We start from the raw sequence: 19,936 nt of genomic DNA on the forward strand, positions 1-19,936 counted from the left end.
TGAACTTGAACTTGATTGGGAGAGGCAGTGATCAGAGAATAAAATCACTGAACAAAACAGCATACAATGCAAAGACATCATCACAACTCACACTTTATCAACTAAAACAATATAGCATTCCCTGTGTGATATGCCCACTGTCAATGAAGTGCTTAAAACACTGCATGTAGTTTTGAGACAAGGAAAAAATGTTTTAGGAGCTTGCGAAAGTCTTCAACATTCTAGCCTGTATCTGACAGACACTGTCTAACTTAGAACAGTCCATGTTCCAAGCCTTCCCTGGTAATGCTCCCCAGCTTTTTCTATGCTACATTGATGACTGCATTGGTGCTGTTTCATGCACCCATGCTGAACTCATCAATTTCATCAACTTTACCTCCAACTTCCACGCTGCTCTTAAATTCACTTGGTCCATTTCTGACACCTCCATTGCCTTTCTTGATCTCTCTGTCTCCATCTGTGGAGACAATCTGTCTATTGACATCCTTTATAAACCTACTGATTCCCACAGCTATCCTGACTATACCTCTTCCCACACTGTCTCCTGTAAAAATGCTATTCCCTTTTATCAGTTCCTACATTTCCACCACTTCTTTTGCCAGGATGAGGCTTTCCTTTCCAGGAGATAACCTCCTTCTCCGAAGAACAGGGTTTCCCTTCCTCCACCATTAATGCTACCCTCACCTGCATCTCCTTCGTTTCCCAAACATTTGCGCTCATCTCATCTTCCTGCCACCTTAACAGGGATAGAGTTCCTCTTATCCTCACCTACCACTCCATGAGCCTCTGCACTCAACACATCATTCTCTGCAACGTCCACCATCTCCAAAGTGACCTTACCACCAAACATATCTTTACTTTCACCCACTCTCCGCTTTTCATAGAGATCACTCCCTCTGTGATTTTCTTGACTATATATCCCTCCCCACTAAATCTCCCTCTTAGCACATGTCCCTGAAAGTGACAGCTATTGTACACTTGTCCATTTACCTCCTCTCTTACCTCCATTTCGGGTCCCAGACAGTTCTTCCAGGTGAGGAAGCACTTCACCTGCAATCTGCTAGGGTCGTCTATTGTATCTGGTGTGCCCCCTCTACATTGGTGAGACCCGATGTAAATTGGGGGACCACCTTGTGGAACACATCTGCTCCATCGTCAGAAACAGAATTTCCTGGTGGCCAGCCATTTTAATTCCTATCTCCATTCCCACTCTGATGTGTAGGTCCATGGCCCGCTCTTTTGCCACCATGAGCCACTCTCAGGGTAGAGGAGTAACACCTCATACTGTCTGAGTAGCCTCCGACTCAATGGCATGAACAATGATTTCTTCTTCCAATGATTTTTTTCTTCCCCCTTCTCTCTTCTTCTATTCCCACTCTAACCTCTTACCTCTTATCATCACCTGCCTATCACCTCCCCTAGTACACCTACTTTTTCTCTTTCTCCCATAATTCACTCTCTTCGCCTGTCAGATTCCTTCTTCTCCAGACCTTTACCGATCAAACACACCTGGCTTCACTTATCACCTTCTAGCTAACTTCCTTCCCCTCTCCCAAACTGTTTTATTCTGGCGTCCTCCCCGTCCCTTTCCAGCCTTGAAGAAGGGCCTTGGCCTGAAACATTGACTGTTTATTTCTATCCGTAGAAGTTGCCTGACCTGCTGAGTTCCTCCAGATTTTTGTGTGAGTTGTTCTAGATTTCCATCATAAAGCAGGATCTCTGGTGTTAATGTCTAAGTAAACATGTTGGGAGGGGTCATCTCTGGAAGAGATTTAGGTTTTTATTTATTAGTTCTTAAACTTTCAATCTTGATGCTATGGATAATCCCCACAGATAACTGGAATGTGCTTCTTGGCACAGCTGGTTTCCTCACACTATTGTAACAAACAGCTCATTACAATTCAGTGATCAGACTCTTCCCCTAAAACATTTTAATTTTGAAGTCAGCAGCAGACATGTTCCAGAAGAAAGCTTAGCCCAAAATTTTAAAAGCCAGTTTTACATTCTTCCTAAGATGTCTAAAAGAAATCATCACATCCGATGGTGTACTGTGATTACACATGGCATGGCAGAGTTGCGGTTACAATTTACAGCACCAGCAGTAGGGTTCAATTCCCGCCACTGTCTGGACGTTCTCCCGGTGACTGTATGGATTTCTTCCGGGTGCTCCGGTTTTCTCCCACATTCCAAAGATGTATGATTTAGAGTTATTAAGTTGTGGGCAAGCCACGTTGGCCCTGGAAGCATGGCAAATCACTATGGCTGCCCCAGCACACCCTCAGTCTGTGTAGGTCATTGACACAAACGTACATGTGACAAACAAAGCTAATCTTTAAATCTTAAAAGGCAGGAGAGTTGGATGTATGGTGACATTTGCCAACTATCCATTTACAGAGTTTCCCACATCCCTGTACATCAGACTCCAATGTAGGGCTACAGCCCCATGCTCCAGGGCTAGTATAACTACACTAGCAGCCAAAACTCTGCAGAGCTTTGAGCCAGCTTACTCTGTTAGACAATCCACACCAGGGATGCATGAAAAGAGTTATTTTTTAATTAGGATGGTGATCGAGATTTCGAAAGCAGAGTTTCGTGGCAGTTTCTCTGGTTTGAGGAATGACCAATCAGGCAAGAGGGATTCATTAGAAAAGTCCAATAAGAATAATAAAGTTCAAGCGAGCAGTCATTATTTTGAATGTGCCGGTCTTTAGAATGGTTTTGACTTATCAGGCTTGGGCGAGGTAGATTGCCTTGTAAGTTATTCTCTCCGTGTTCTTATTTGTTCATTCCTCATCTATTAGTGCACAGTGTAGTGAGAATGGCTCCAGGAGCAGTATTTTGTACTGCATGTGAGATGTGGGAAGTCTGGGGGAACTCCAGTCTCCCAGATAAACACATCTGCATCAGGTGTACCAAGCTACAGGTCCTGAGAGAACATATTAAGGAATTGGAGTTGCAGCTCAATGATGTTTCACTCATAGGGGAGAATGCTGAGGTGATAGATAGGAACTACATAGATGTAGTCACCCCTAGACTGTCGGAGACAGGTAACTAGGTGACTGTCAGGAGAAGGAGGGGAAGTGCACAGCCAATGCAAAGTACACCTGTGGCCATTGCTATCAATAAAAAGTAGATAACTTTAGATACTATTGAGGAGGATGACCTACTGGGGGAGGAAGACACAGTACTGTAATCGGGTCTCTGGCACTGAGTCTGGTGCTGAGTCTCAGAAGAGCAGAGAGGTGAAGAGGACTGCAGTGTTGAAAAGAAATTTGTTAGTCAGAGGAACAGAGACGAGGTTCTGTGGGCACAATAGAGGCACCCAGGTGGTATGTTGCCTCGCTGGTGCTAGGATCAGGAATGTCTTGGATTGCGTCCATGGCATTCTCAAGGGCAAGAGTAAGCAACCAGAAGTCTAGGTACATATTGGCACCAATGACGTGGGTAGACAAGGTGAGGAGTTCTGAAGAGAGATTTTAGAGAGCTATAGGTAGAAAGCTGAGAAACTTAGTTGGGAGCTAAATGTTCAAGGATACACATTGATCGAAAGGAAAGGCAGGAAGGGAGAGGGGGCATTACCCTGTTGGTAAAAAATGAAATCAAGTCATTAAAAGAAGTGACATAGGGTTGGAAGGTGTTAAATCTTCAAGGATAAAAAGATCCTGATGGGAGTTACATACAGACCCCAAAACAGTAGTAAGGATGTGCTCTACAAGTTACAATGGGAGATAGAAAATGCATGCCCAAAGGGCAATGTTACAATAGTCATAGGGGATTTCAATATGCAGTTAATCGATTGGGAAAAATCGGGTTGGTGCCGGATTCCAAGAGGGCGAGTTTCTAGAATGTCTATGGGATGGTTTGTTTTAGAGCAGCTCATAGTTGAACCCACTAGGGCATCAGTTATTCTGGATTGGGTGTTGTGCAATGAGCCAGAATTGAATAGAGAGCTTAAAGTAAAAGAGCCCTCGGGGGAAAGTGATCATAATATGATCAAATTCACCCTGAAATTTGAGAAGAAGAAGCTAAAGTCAGATGTATCAGTATTACAGTGGCGTAAAGGAAATTACAGAGGCATGAGAGATGAGATGGCCAGCATTGTTTGTAAAAGAACACTGGCAGGGATGAAGGCAGAGCAACAATGGCTGGAATTTCTGGAAGCAATTCAGAAGGCACAAGAAATATATATCCCAAAGAGGAAGAAATATTCTAAAGGCAAGATGACACAACCATGGCACAACAATAGAGACGAGAGAGAATATCAGACTGCTGGAAAATGATGCTAGAGAGGTAGTAATGGAAGACAGCAAAAAAGGCGGATGAACTGAATAAGTTTTTTGCATCAGCCTTCACTGTGGAAGACACTAGCAGTATAGTGGAGGTTCCAGGTGGCAAGGGGCATAAAGTGTGTGAAGTCACCATTACTAGGGAAAAGGTTCTTGGGAAGCTGAAAGGTATGAAGGTAGGTAAGGCATCCGGACTGGATGGTATACAACCCAGGTTTCTGAAAGAGGTGGCTGAAGCGATCAGGGAGGCATTAGTAATGATCTTTCAAGAATCACTTTATTCTGGAATGGTTCCAGCAGACTGGAAAATTGCAAATGTCACTCCACTCTTCAAGAATGGAGAGAAGCAGTAGAAAAGAAATTATAGGCCAGTTAGTCTGATCTCGGTGGTTGAGAAGATTTTGGAGTCGATTGTTAAGGATGTGGTTTCAGGATACTTGGAGGTACATGATAAAATAGGCCGCAGTCAGCATGGTTTCCTCAATGGAAAATCTTACCGGACAAATCTGTTGCAATTCTTTGAAGAAATAACAAAGGAGATTCAGTTGATGTTGTGTACTTGGATTTTCAGAAGGTTTTTGACAAGGTGCCACACATGAGGCTGCTTAACAAGCTACAAGCCCATGGTATTACAGGAAAGATTCTAGCACGGATGAAACAGTGGCTGATTGACAGGAGGCAAAGAGTGAGAATAAAGGGAGCCTTTTCTGGCTGGCTGCCGGTGACTAGTGGTGTTCGACAAGGGTCTGTGTGGGACTGATTCTTTTTATGTTATATGATTAGGATGATGGAATTGATGGCTTTGCTGCGAAGTTTGCAGATGATACGAAGGTAGGTGGAGGGGCAGGTAGTTTTGAAGAAATAGGCTACAGGAGGACTTAGGCAGATTAGGAGAATGGGCAAAGAAGTGGCAGATGGAATACAATGTCAGGAAGTGTATGGTCATGCACTTCGGTAGAAGAAAGGAAAGGGTTGATTATTTTCTAAATGAAGAGAAAACAGAAAATTTGAGGCACAAAGTAATTTGGGAGTCCCTGTGCAGGATTCCCTAAAGGTTAATTTGCAGGTTGAGTCTGTGGTGAGGAAGGCAAGCACAATGTTAGCATTCAATTCAAGTGGACTAGAGTATATAAGCAAAGATCTAATCTTGAAACTTCATAAAACACTGGTGAGGCCTCACTTGGAGTATTGTGAGCAGTTTGGGGCCCCTTATCTTAGGAAGAATTTGCTGAAACTGGAGGGGATTCAAAGGAAGTTCACAAAAATGTTTCCAGGATTAAACATCTTATCATATGAAGGCCGTTTGATAGCTCTGGGCCTGTATTCACCAGAATTCAGAAGATGAGGGGTGACCTAATTGAAACCTATCGAATGGTGAAAGGCCCTGACAGAGTGGACATGGAGAGGATGTTTCCTATTGTGAGAATGTCTAAGACCAGAGGACACAGCGTCAGAATAGAAAGGCATCCTTTTAGAACAGAGATGAAGAGGAATTTCTTTGGCCAGAGAGTAGTGAACCTGTGGAATTCATTGCCACAGGCAGTTGTGGAGGCCAACTCTTTATGTATATTTAAGGCAGAGGTTGATAGATTCTTGATTGGTCAGGGCATGAAGGGAAATGGGGGAAGGCATTAGATTAAGGCTGAGAGGAAACATTGATCAGCCATGATGAAATGGTGGAGCAGACTTGATGGGCCAAATGGCCTAATTCTGCTCCTATATCTTACAGTCTTAAATACCCATGACCATAAGGAGGAAAATTGGGCCATTCAGTCCATCAAATCTGCTCAGCCATTCCATCATAGTAGATTCATTATCCCTCTCAACTCCATTCTCCTGCCTTCTCCTGTCATATAAGAAATAAAGGTGTAGACTGTTTTTGAATGGATCTGCCATTAACCCTGTAACATGAAGTGAATTTCCAATGTGGCAGCTGGGGAAACCAAATCCCATTAAAACAAATCTAGCCTCAGCAATGGTGACCTTGAAATTATAAAATTTGTGGGGAGAAAAACCTAGCTCATTAATATTTAGCTGGAAGGGAAGGCCTCCATCCTTACCTAGTCTAGACACTTAGATCAACTGATGTGATCGACTTCTAACTGCCTCCAGGGGCAACAGTGAATCGATTATGATGGCATTGTCAATGAGAGAATCGGAATCATATGTCATGATATTTGTTGTTTTGCAGCAGTCCTATATTGTAATACACAAAAATACTATAAATTACAACAAGAAATATATTTAAAAATTCAATTAAATAAGTAGTGCAAATAGATAGCAAAACTAGAGAGGTAGTATTCATTGTCCATTTAGAAATTTGGTAGTGGAGGGTTAAGAAGCTGTTCCTAAATCATTGAGTGTGTATCTTTCGGCTCTATTATCTCCTCTTTGATGGTAACAACAGGGTATGTCCTAGATGATAGGAGTCCTCAATGATGGATGCTGCCTTTTGGAGGCATCACCTTTTGAGAATGTCCTCAATGCTGGGAGGCTAGTGCCCCATCCACATTCTGTGAAATAAAAATCCCAGCGGATGCATAATCTGCAGCTGACAATGAGCTATATGTACTATGTAGGTAGATAGATAGATAGACATACTTTATTGATCCCAAGGGAAATTGGGTTTCGTTACAGTTGCACCAACCAAGAAGAGAGCATAAATATAGCAATACAAAACCACAAACAATCAAACAACAATATGCAAACTATGCCAGATGGAAATAAGTCCAGGACCAGCCTATTGGCTCAGGGTGTCTGACCCTCCACAGGAGGAGCTGCACGTTCGATGGCCACAGGCAGGAACAACCTCCCATGATGCCCAGTGTTGCATCTCGGTAGAATATGGCCGGAGTCCAACAGCAAAAAGTGCAATATCCGGTCTACAAACACGTTCCTCGATCGTAATATGACCCGGATTGCACCATCTGTTGTTAACCAGAACAGTAAGCACCCAACTCCTTTACGCTTACCGCTCTCAGTGCACTTCCGGTCAGCCCGAACAGTCTGGAAGCCCTCCATGGAAACGTTTTGGTCGGGTATGTCCTTGTGCAACCAAGTTTCAGTAAAACACATAACACTGTTCTCCCGAAATGTTCTCTGACTCCTGGCTAGTACTGTCAACTTGTCCATTTTATTACCCAGCGATCTCACATTGCCCATAATGAGAGAGGGAAGACATGGCTTATAACTCCTTTTCTCCATAAGTCTCTGTTGTCTCGACCCGGTCCTCTATATTACAAATAGTATCACAAATGTATCAGATGGTCTACCCCCTCTACTCCCCCATCGATATATTAAGTCCGTTACATGCGGGGGCTACAAACTCAATATGTACAAGCAGGGCTGTAAATATAGTATTTTCAAAAGATAAAGAAAAACTTGAAAATAAAATTAACCACAAAAAGGTCAAAGCAAGCAGCTGAGAAGAAGGGTGTGAAGAAATCGGGTAGAAAAAGTCTTTTTTTTAAACACTGCTCGGGGAGAAGGGTCTGCACTGCGCAGGTGCGTGACGTAGCGTGCCAAGGTTTAAAAACAGACCACCATATACAGCGGCCATCATTGGAGTGGACTGAGTCAGAGTGGGACGGCTTTGGCTCAACAGGCTTCGGCAAAAACAGGCAGAGGCCAGGGTAGGTTCTGGTAAGTTTTTTGTCCAGTTTGTTTAGAGTAGACAGAATGCCAGGCAGGATGTTGGAATGCTCCTCTTGCAGGATGTGGGAAGTCAGGGAGCCCTCCGGTGTCCCTGACAACGACACCTGCAAGAAGTGCATCCAGCTGCAGCTCCTAACATACCGCATTAGGGAACTGGAGCAGGAGCTGGATGACCTCCGGATCATTCAGGAGAATGAGGAGATTATAGAAAGTAGCTACAGGGAGGTAGTTACGCCAAAGGAGCAGAGCACAGGTAATTCGGTTACCGTCAGGTGAAGGAAGGGGAAAGGGCAGGCAGAGCAGGGTTCCCCTGTGCCCATTCCCCTCAACAAATATACCGCATTGGATACTGTTGGGGGGGTTGACTTAACTGGGACAAGCTGCAGCAGCTGGATCTCTGGCACTGAGTCTGGTTCTGCAGTGCAGAAGGGAGGGTGGAAAAAGAGGAGAGTGGTAGTGATAGGAGACTCGATAGTTTGAGGTGCAGATTGGAGGTTCTGTGGTCGTGACAGAGAATCCAGGATGGTTTGTTGCCTCCTGGGTGCCAGGGTCAAGGATGTCTCTGATCGCTTGCATGACAATCTGAAGTGGGAGGGTGATCAGCCAGATGTCGTGGTGCACATTGGTACCAATGACATAGCAAGGAAGAGTGAGGAGGGCCTGGAGAGTGAGTATAGTGAGCTTGGTAGGAAGTTGAAAAGCAGGACCTCGAGGGTGGTAATCTCAGGATTGCTACCTGTGCTACGTGCCAGTGAGGGTAAGAATAGGATGCTCTGGAGGATGAACAAGTGGCTGAAGAACTGGTGTAGGGGGCAGGGTTTCAGATTTCAGGATCATTGGGACCTCTTCTGGGGCAGGTGGGACCTGTACAAGAGAGACGGGTTACACTTGAACTACAAGGGGACCAATATCCTTTCAGGGAGGTTTGTTTGTGCTGTTGGGGAGGCTTTAAACTAGATTTGCAGGGGCATGGGAACCAAAGTGCCAGATCTAACAGTGTGGCTGGGGTGAAAATAAATGATGTTAAAAGTTCAAGCAAAGCCGCAAATAGAAAGGTTGTGAGTGGTGGTAAAAATCTTCTGAGGTGTATATATTTCAATGCTAGGAGTATTGCGGGGAAGGCGGACGAGCAGAGGGCATGGATTAACATGTGGAATTATGACGTTATAGTAATTAGTGAAACTTGGCTACAGGAGGGGCAAGACTGGCAGCTTAATATTCCAGGGTTCCGATGTTTCAGATGTGATAGAGGCAGAAGAATGAAAGGTGGGGGGGTGTAGCATTGCTTGTCAGGGAAAACGTTACAGCAGTACTCAGGCAGGGCAGATTAGAGGGCTTGTCTACTGAGTCCTTATGGGTGGAGCTGAGAAACAGGAAAGGTATGGTACGTTAGTGGGATTGTATTATAGACCACCCAATAGTCAGTGAGAATTGGAGGAGCAAATCTGCAGAGAGATAGCAGGTAACTGCAGGAAACATAAATTAGTGGTGGTAGGGGATTTTAATTTTCCACATATTGATTGGGACTCCCATACTGTTAGGGGTCTAGATGGTTTAGGGTTTGTGAAATGTGTTCAGGAAAGTTTTCTAAATCAATATATAGAGGTACCAGCTAGAGGGGATGCAATATTGGATTTCCTGTTAGGAAACGAGTTAGGACAAGTGACGGAAGTGTATGTAGGGGAGCACTTTGGTTCCAGTGATCATAACACCATTAGTTTCAACTTGATCATGGACAAGGATAGATCTGGTCCTAGGGTTCAGGTTCTGAACTGGAAGAAGGCCAAATTTGAAGAAATGAGAAAGGATCTAAAAAGCGTTGATTGGGACAGATTGTTCTCTGGCAAGGATGTGATCGGTAAGTGGGAAGTCTTCAAAGGAGAAATCTTGCGAGTGCAGAGCTTGTATGTTCCTGTCAGGATTAAAGGCAAAGTGAATAAGAATAAGGAACCTTGCTTCTCAAGGGATATTGCAACTGATAAAGAAGGAGAGAGAGTTGTATGACATGTATAGGAAACAGGGAGTAAATAAGGTGCTTGAGGAGGATAAAAAGTGTAAGAAAATACTTAAGAAAGAAATCAGGAGGGCTAAAAGAAGACATGAGGTTGCCTTGGCAGTCAAAGTGATGGATAATCCAAAGAGCTTTTACAGGTATATTAAGAGTAAAAAGATTGTAAGGAATAAAATTGGTCCCCTTGAAGATCAGAGTGGTCGGCTATGTGCGGAACCAAAAGAAATGGGGGAGATCTTAAATGGGTTTTTTTGTGTCTGTATTTACTAAGGAAACTGGCATGAAGTCTATGGAATTAAGGGAAACAAGTAGTGAGATCATGGAAACTGTACAGATTGAAAAGGAGGAGGTGCTTGCTATCTTGAGGCAAATTAAAGTGGATAAATCCCCAGGACCTGACAGGGTATTCCCTCGGACCTTGAAGAAGACTAGTGTTGAAATTGCAGGGGCCCTGGCAGGTATATTTAAAATGTCAGTGTCTACGGGTGAGGTGCTGGAGGATTGGAGAGTGGCTCATGTTGTTCTGTTGTTTAAAAAAGGCTCTAAAAGTAATCCAGGAAATTATAAGCCAGTAAGTTTGAAGTAGATAGTGGGTAAATTATTGGAGGGAGTACTAAGAGACAGAATCTACAAGCATTTGGATAGACAGGGATTTATTAGGGAGAGTCAACATGGCTTTGTGCGTGGTAGGTCATGTTTGACCAATTATTGGAGTTTTTCAAGGAGGTTACCAGGAAAGTGGATGAAGGGAAGGCAGTGGATGTTGTCTACATGAACTTCAGTAAGGCCTTTGACAAGGTCCCGCATGGGAGGTTAGTTAGGAAAATTCAGTCACTAGGTATACATGGAGAGGTGGTAAATTGGATTAGACATTGGCTCAATGGAAGAAGCCAAAGAGTGGTGGTAGAGAATTGCTTCTCTGAGTGGAGGCCTGTGACTTGTGGTGTGCCCCAGGGATCAGTGCTGGGTCCATTGTTATTTGTCACCTATATCAATGATCTGGATGATAATGTGGTAAATTGGATCAGCAAATTTGCCGATGATACAAAGATTGGAGGTGTAGTGGACAGTGAGGAGGGTTTTCAGAGCCTGCAGAGGGACTTGGACCAGCTGGAAAAATGGGCTGAAAAATGGCAGATGGAGTTTAATACAGACAAGTGTGAGGTATTGCACTTTGGAAGGACAAACCAAGGTAGAACATACAAGGTAAATGGTAGGGCACTGAGGAGTGCAGTAGAACAGAGGGATCTGGGAATGCAGATACAAAATTCCCTAAAAGTGGCGTCACAGGTAGATAGGGTTGTAAAGAGAGCTTTTGGTACATTGGCCTTTATTAATCAAAGTATTGAGTATAAGAGCTGGAATGTTATGATGAGGTTGTATAAGGCATTGGTGAGGCCGAATCTGGAATATTGTGTTCAGTTTTGGTCACCAAATTACAGGAAGGATATAAATAAGGTTGAAAGAGTGCAGAGAAGGTTTACAAGGATGTTGCCGGGACTTGAAAAACTCAGTTACAGAGAAAGGTTGAATAGGTTAGGACTTTATCCCCTGGAGCGTAGAAGAATGAGGGGAGATTTGATAGAGGTATATAAAATTATGATGGGTATAGATAGAGTGAATGCAAGCAGGCTTTTTCCACTGAGGCAAGGGGAGAAAAAAACCAGAGGACATGGGTTAAGGGTGAGGGGGGAAAGTTTTAAGGGAACATTAGGGGGGGGCTTCTTCACACAGAGAGTGGTGGGAGTATGGAATGATCTGCCAGATGAGGTGGTAAATGCAGGTTTTTTTTAACATTTAAGAATAAATTGGACAGATACATGGATGAGAGGTGTATGGAGGGATATGGTCCGTGTGCAGGTCAGTGGGACTAGGCAGAGAATGGTTCGGCACAGCCAAGAAGGGCCAAAAGGCCTGTTTCTGTGCTGTAGTTTTTCTATGGTTTTCTATGGTTTTTCTAAATGGAAAGCATTACTCACTCGCTACATGCAGATTTATTGTAATTAAATATGACCATAAGACATAGGAACTATTTGGGCCATCAAGTCTGTGCTGCCACTTGATCATGGCTGAATTATTTTCCCTCCCAACTTCATTTTCCTGCCTTCAAACAGATTCCTTTAGTGTAAAATCAGTTCAAGTTCAGTTTATTGTCATTCATCTGTACACATGTATACAGTCAAACGAAACATTGCTGCTCTGGACCAAGGTGCACAACATAGTACCTATAATTCACACACACAACCCGAAGTAATATTACCATAAATAAATTAACAAGTAATAAAATGCATATGCCATACAAGTTAAAATGTAAACAGTATAATGCTACTGGCGCTTTATCAGTGATGCAACCTGCGTGGCATCAGGGAGTTCAGTAGTCTCACACCGTGGAGGATGAAGCTGTTTCCCATCCTAAGAGTTCTTGTCTTTATGCTACGGGACATCCTGCCTGATGGTAGGAGATCAAAGAGATTATTGGACATAGGGGAGGGATCCTTGACAATGCTAAGGACCCTGCGTACGCAGCACTCCTGATAAACATCTCGGATGGGTGGAAGAGAGACTCCGATGATTCTCTCCCTTGTAAGGACATGTAGTCAGACGAACACTACAGATTACACATCAAACCAGAAAGTGTACAGAAGCAAGTCTTAAACTCTGAGTTGTACTTAGGGCAAGCTACTGCACTACGTTTGGTCTTAAAGAAATGTTTATGTGTGGGGGGGGGGGGCGAGAGAGGGAAAACAATGCAGCCAAACATCAACAATGTATGAATTATACCTCAGCCTATCATTCAGAATACAGCTTGACAGCACTGTTCCCCTCTCAAACCAAGCTGCAGTCTCCAAGGGAACAGCAGCAGGCTGGAAGCTATGAAAAGCCCACATTAGATAAAACTGCCAGCACCCACGCATTGTCAGTCAAACCACAGGGCTCTGCTAACCTGTTGCTAAATGCACGGCTCTTTCCAACTCGTCTATTGTTTCTCAACATGAGTGGGGCTTGAGAATAAATAGTTGAGGTCCTACTCTGCCTGCCCAGAAAGGGGCATTCATACAGATCATTCACCACCTTTAAATGCCCTCTTGTCAAGGAGGAGCTACAGGATCCTGAAGATAGGAACAGCTTCTTCCCTACCACCATCAGATTTCTGAATGGACAATGAACCCATGTACACTACCTCACTATTTTTTTTTATTTTGCTCTCTTTTTGCACTAGTTACTCATTTTATTTTTATATATAAGTACTGTGCAAAAGTCTTAGGCACATATATATATATAGCTAGGGTACCTAAGACTTCTCAGAATCAGAATCAGAATCAGGTTTATTATCACTGGCATGTAATGTGAAATTTGATAACTTAGCAGCAGCAGTTCAACGCAATACATAATCTAGCAGAGAAAATAATAATAATAAATAAACAAGTAAATCAATTACATACATTGAATAGATTTTTAAAAACGTGCAAAAACAGAAATACTGTATATTAAAAAAAATGAGGTAGTGTCCAAAGCTTCAATGTCCATTTAGGAACCGAATGGCTGAGGGGAAGAAGCTGTTCCTGAATCGCTGAGTATGCACCTTCAGGCTTCTGTACCTCCTACCTGCACAGTAGTATAGTAATTATATGTATTGCATTGTACTGCTGCCACAAATATAAACAAATTTCATGACATAAGACCATAAGATATAGGAGCAGAGGTAGGCCATTTGGCCCATCGAGTCTGTCCTGCCATTCAATCATGGCTGATCCAATTATTTTAGTCATCCCAACTCCCCTGCCTTCTCCCCATATCCTTTGATGTCCTGGCTAATCAAGAACCTACCTATCTCTGCCTTAAATGCACCCAATGACTTGGCCTCCACAGCCGCTTGTGGCAACAAATTCCACAAATTTACCACCCTCTGACTGAAGTAATTTCTCCACATCTATGTTCAAAATGCACGTCCTTCAATCCTGAAGTCATGCCCTCTTGTCCTAAAATCCCCTACCATGGGAAATAACTTTGCCATATCTAATCTATTCAGGTCTTTTAACATTCGGAATGTTTCTATGAGATACCCCCTCATTCTCCTGAACTCCAGGGAATACAGTCCAAGAGCTGCCAGACGTTCCTCATACAATAACCCTTTCATTCTTGGAATCATTCTCGTGAATCTTCTCTGAACCCTCTCCAATAACAGTATATTCTTTCTAAAATAAGGAGCCCAAAACTGCACACAATACTCCAAGTGTGGTCTCACGAGTGCCTTATAGAGCCTCAACATCAATCCCTGCTCTTATATTCTATACCTCTAGGAATGAAAGCCAACATTGTATTCATCTTCTTCACCACCAACTCAACCTGGAGGTTAACCTTTAGGGTATCCTGCACAAGGACACCCAAGTCCCTTTGCATCTCTGCATTTTGAATTCTCTCTCCATCTAAATAATAGTCTGCCCATTTACTTCTTCCACCAAAGTGTATGATCGTACACTTTCTAACATTGTATTTTATTTGCCACTTCTTTGCCCATTCCCCTAAACTATCTAAGTCTCTCTGCAGGATCTCTGTTTCTTCAACACTACCCGCTCCTCCACCTATCTTTGTATCATCGGCAAATTTAGCCACAGATCTATAAATCCTATAGTCCAAATTATTTACATACATTGTGAAAAGCAGCGGTCCCAACACCGACCCCTGTGGAACTTCACTGGTAACGGCAGCCAGCCAGAACAGGATCCCTTTATTCCCACTCTCTGCTTTCTGTCGATCGACCAATGCTCCACCTATGCTAGTAATGTCCCTGTAATTCCATAGGCTCTTATCTTGCGAAGCAGCCTCCTGTGCAGCACCTTGTCAAAGGCCTTCTGAAAATCCAAGTACACCACATCCACTACATCTTCTTTATCTACCCTGCTTGTAATTTCCTCAAAAAATTGCAGTAGGTTTGTCAGGCAGGATTTTCCTTTCAGGAAACCATACTGGCTTCGGCCTATCTTGTCATATGCCTCCAGGTATTCCATAATCTCATCCCTGACTATCAATTCCAACAACTTTCCAACCACTGATACCAGGCTAACAGGTCCTTTCTGTTGCCTCCCACCCTCCTTAAACAGTGGAGTAACATTTCCAATTTTCCAGTCACCCGGTACAATGCCAGAATCTATCGATTCTTGAAAGGTCATCGTTAATGCCTCTGCAATCTCTCCAGCTACTTCCTTCAGAACCCGAGGGTGCATTCCATCAGGTCCAGGAGATTTATCCACCCTCAGACCATTAAGCTTCCTGAGCATCTTCTCAGTCATAATTTTCACTGCACACACTTCACTTCTCTGACACTCTTGAATGTCTGGTATACTGCAGACGTCTTCCACTGTGAAGATTGATGCAAAATATGCATTCAGTTCTTCTGCCATCTCTGTGTCTCTCATTACAATATCTCTAGTGTCATTTTGTATTGGTCCTATATCTACCCTCAACTCTCTTTTACCCTTTATATACTTAAAAAAGCTTTTAGTATCTTCTTTGATATTAATCACCAGCTTCCTTTCATAATCCATCTTTTCCTTCCTAATGACCTTCTTAGTTTCCTTCTGCAAGTTTTTAAAAGCTTCCCAATCCTCTATCTTCCCACTAGCTTTGGCTTCATTGTATGCCCTCTCTTTTGCTTTTACTTTGGCTCTGACTTCACTTGCCAGCCACGGTAGTGTCCTTCTTCCATTTAAAGATTTCTTCTTATTTGGAATATATCTGTCTTGCACTTCCCTCATTTTTTGCAGAAACTCCAGCCATTGCTGCTTTGCTGTCCTTCCTGCTAGTGTCCCTTTCCAATCAACCTTGGCCAGTTCCCCTCTCATGCCATTGTAATTTCCTTTATTCCAATGAAATACCGACATATTGGAATTTAGTTTCTCCTTCTCAAACTTCAAAGTGAACTCGATCATATTGTGATCACTGTTCCCTAAGGGTTCCTTAACCTTAAGCTCTCTTATCACCTTCGGATCATTGCACAACACCAAATCCAGCACAGCCGATCCCATAGTGGGCTCAACAACAAGCTGTTCTAAAAAGCCATCCCTTAGACATTCTACAAATTCTCTCTCTTGAAGTCCAGTACTGGCCTGGTTTTCCCAATCCATTTTCATGTTAAAATCCCCAACGATTGTCATGACATTGCCCTTCTGACATGCCTTTTCTATCTCCTGCTGTAATTTGTAATCCACATCCCGGCTGCTGTTTGGGGGCCTGTATACAACTGCCATTAGGGTCCTTTTACCCTGGCCATTACTTAACTCAATCCCTAGAGACTTCACACCTTCCGATCCTATGTCATCCCTTTCTAATGATTTAATATTATTTCTTATACACAGGGCCACACCACCCCTCTGCCTACTAACCTATCTTTCCAATACACGGTATATCCTTGGACGTTCAGCTCCTAATGGCAGCCATCCTTTAGCCAAGTTTCAGAGATGGCCACAACGTCATACTTGCCAATTTGTAGCTGAATTTCAAGATCGTCCATTTTATTTCTTATGCTGCGTGCAGTCAAATGTAACACTTTCAGTCCAGTTACTTGTTGCTTTCTGTTTTAACTGCACCACGTCTGTATTGCCCTGCAACTCATCCCACTGGCTGTGATTATGCCTCATCTCCTGCCTGTCCTTTCTATCATCTCTTTGACTTATTTGTTTTCCCCTTCCTCAGCCCTATCACTCTGGTTCCAATCCCCCTCCCAAATCAGTTTAAACCCTCCCTAACAGCTCTATTAAACCTGGCTGCTTGGATATTGGACTCCTTTGGGTTCAGGCGTCACCCGTCCTTTTTGTACAGCCCATACCTCCCCTGGAAGAAGCCCCAGTGATCCAGGAACCCAAAGCCCTGCCCCTACACCAGTCTCTCAGCCACACATTAATATGCCTGATCATGCTATTCTTGCACTCGTTAGCTTGTGGCACAAGCAGCAATCCTGAGATTGCGACCCTGGAGGTCCTGCTTTTCAGCTTCCTACCCAACTTCCTGAATTCTCTCTTCAGGACCTCCTCCCTTTTTCTACCTATGTCATTGGTACCAATGTGTAATAAGACTTCTGGCTGTTCACCCTCTCCCTTCAGAATAATCTGCACCTGATCTGAGACATCCCATACCCCGGCACCTGGGAGGCAACACACCATGCGGATATCTCTGTCAGTCTGACAGAACCTCCTGTCTGTTCCCTTCACCATGGAATCCCCTATGATTACTGCATTCGCCATGGTCGTCCTCTGTCGTCACCCCCCCCTCAACAGCATCCAAAACGAGATAAGGATTACTGAGGAGGATGGCCACAGGGGTGCTCTCTACTATCTGAGCTCTTCCCTTCCCTTCTCTGATCATCACCCACTTATCTAACTCCTGCAGCCTCACATATATGACATATATATGTGAGTGATGATAAACCTGATTGTGATATGGGACTCTATTGTGGTCTGAGAATGGGAAGGGGACAGAGAGAGGGGCATCATATAACCATATAACAATTACAGCACAGAAACAGGCCATCTTGGCCCTTCTAGTCCGTGCCAAACTCTTACTCTCACCTAGTCCCACCGACCTGCACTCAGCCCATAACCCTCCATTCCTTTCCTGTCCATATAGCTGTCCAGTTTAACTTTAAACGACAACATCAAACCTGCCTCAACCACTTCTGCTGGAAGCTCGTTCCACACAGCCACCACTCTCTGAGTAAAGAAGTTCCCCCTCATGTTACCCCTAAACTTTTGCCCTTTAACTCATAAACTCATGTCCTCTTGTTTGAATCTCCCCCACTCTCAATGGAAAAAGCCTATGCACGTCAACTCTATCTATCCGTCTCATAATTTTAGGTACCTCTATCAAGTCCCCCCTCGACCTTCTACATCCCAAAGGATAAAGACCCAACTTGTTCAACCTTTCTCTGTAACTTAGGTGATGAAACCCAGGTAACATTCTAGTAAACCTTCTCTGTACTCTCTCTATTTTATTGACATCTTTCCCATAATTTGGTGACCAAAACTGTACACAATACTCCAAATTTGGCCTCACAATGCCTTGTACAATTTCAACATTACATCCCAACTCCTATACTCAATGCTCTGATTAATAAAGGCCAATATACCAAAAGCTTTCTTCACCACTCTATCCACATGAGATTCCACCTTCAGGAAACTATGCACCATTATTCCTAGATCCCTCTGTTCTACTGCATTCTTCAATACCTTGGACTTCAACAACTGCACAGAATCTTGTCATCTTCAGAAGTTTTCAGATAACTCTGCCATAGTTGGATGCATCAGCAAGGGAGATGAGGCTGAGTACAGAGCTACGGTAGGTAACTTTGTCACATGGTGTGAGCAGAATTATCTGCAGCTTAATGTGAAAAAGACTAAGGAGCTGGTGGTAGACCTGAGGAGAGCTAAGGTACCGGTGACCCCTGTTTCCATCCGGGGGTCAGTGTGGACATGGTGGAGGATTACAAATACCTGGGGATACGAATTGACAATAAACTGGACTGGTCAAAGAACACTGAGGCTGTCTACATGAAGGGTCAGAGCTGTCTCTATTTCCTGAGGAGACTGAGGTCCTTTAACATCTGCCGGACGCTGCTGAGGATGTTCTACGAGTCTGTGATGGCCAGTGCTATCATGTTTGCTGTTGTGCGCTGGGGCAGCAGGCTGAGGGTAGCAGACACCAACAGAATCAACAAACTCATTCGTAAGGCCAGTGATGTTGTGGGGATGGAACTGGACTCTCTGACGGTGGTGGCTGAAAAGAGGATGCTGTCCAAGTTGCATGCCATCTTGGACAATGTCTCCCATCCACTACATAATGTACTGGGTAGGCACAGGAGTACATTCAGCCAGAGACTCATTCCACCGAGATGAAACACAGAGCGTCATAGGAAGTCATTCCTGCCTGTGGCCATCAAACTTTACAACTCCTCCCTTGGAGGGTCAGACACCCTGAGCCAATAGGCTGGTCCTGGACTTATTTCATAATTTACTGGCATAATTTACATATTACTATTTAACTATTTATGGTTCTATTACTATTTATTATTTATGGTGCAACTGTAACAAAAACCAATTTCCCCCGGGATCAATAAAGTATGACTATGACTATGACTACCATTTACCATGTATGTCTTATTTTGATTAGTCCTACCAAGGTGTAGCACCTCACATTTATCAGCATTAAACTCCATCTGCCATCTTTCAGCCCACTCTTCTAAATGGCCTAAATCTCTCTGCAAGCTTTGAAAACCTACTTCATTATCCACAACTCCATCTATCTTAGTATCATCTGCATATTTACTCATCCAATTTACCACCCCATCATCCAGATCATTAATGTATATGACAAATAATACTGGACCCAGTACAGATCCCTGAGGCATACCACTAGTCACTGGCCTCCAATCTGACAAACAGTTTTCTACCACCACTCTCTGGCACCTCCCATCCAGCCACTGCTGAATCCATTTTACTATTTCAATATTAATACCTAACGATTGAACCTTCCTAACCAACCTTCCGTGCGGGACCTTGTCAAAGGCCTTACTGAAGTCCATATAGACATCATCCACCGCTTTTCCCTTGTCAACATTCCTAGTAACCTCTTCAAAAAATTCAATAAGATTTGTCAAATGTGACCTTCCACGCACAAATCCATGTTGACTGTTCCTCATCAGACCCTGTCTATCCAGATAATTATATATACCATCTGTAAGAATACTTTCCATCAATTTACCCACCACTTACGTCAAACTCACAGGCCGATAATTGCTAGGTATACTCTTAGAACCCTTTTTAAACAATGGAACAACATGAGCAAAATGCCAATTCTCTAGCACCATCCCTATTTCTAATGACGTTTGAAATATTTCTGTCAGAGCCCCTGCTATTTCCACACTAACTTCCCTCAATGTCCTAGGGAATATCCTGTCAGGACCCTGAGACTTGTTCGAGTTCAGGCTGGCATT

General features: G+C 43.5%; 1 protein-coding gene across 1 annotated transcript in view; it reads right to left on the reverse strand.

Moving 5' to 3' along the window:
* arhgap39 (Rho GTPase activating protein 39) overlaps positions 1-19,936 on the reverse strand; it is a 682,545-nt gene that overhangs the window by 353,362 nt on the left and 309,247 nt on the right. The window contains 3 exon segments of the mRNA XM_072252088.1: positions 2,405-2,420; positions 5,013-5,048; positions 16,514-16,596. Of these exon segments, the coding sequence (XP_072108189.1) occupies positions 2,405-2,420; positions 5,013-5,048; positions 16,514-16,596 (135 nt within the window).

Source organism: Mobula birostris, chromosome 3 (genome assembly GCF_030028105.1).
Source record: "Mobula birostris isolate sMobBir1 chromosome 3, sMobBir1.hap1, whole genome shotgun sequence".
In the NCBI taxonomy this organism is placed as follows: Eukaryota; Metazoa; Chordata; class Chondrichthyes; order Myliobatiformes; family Myliobatidae; genus Mobula; species Mobula birostris.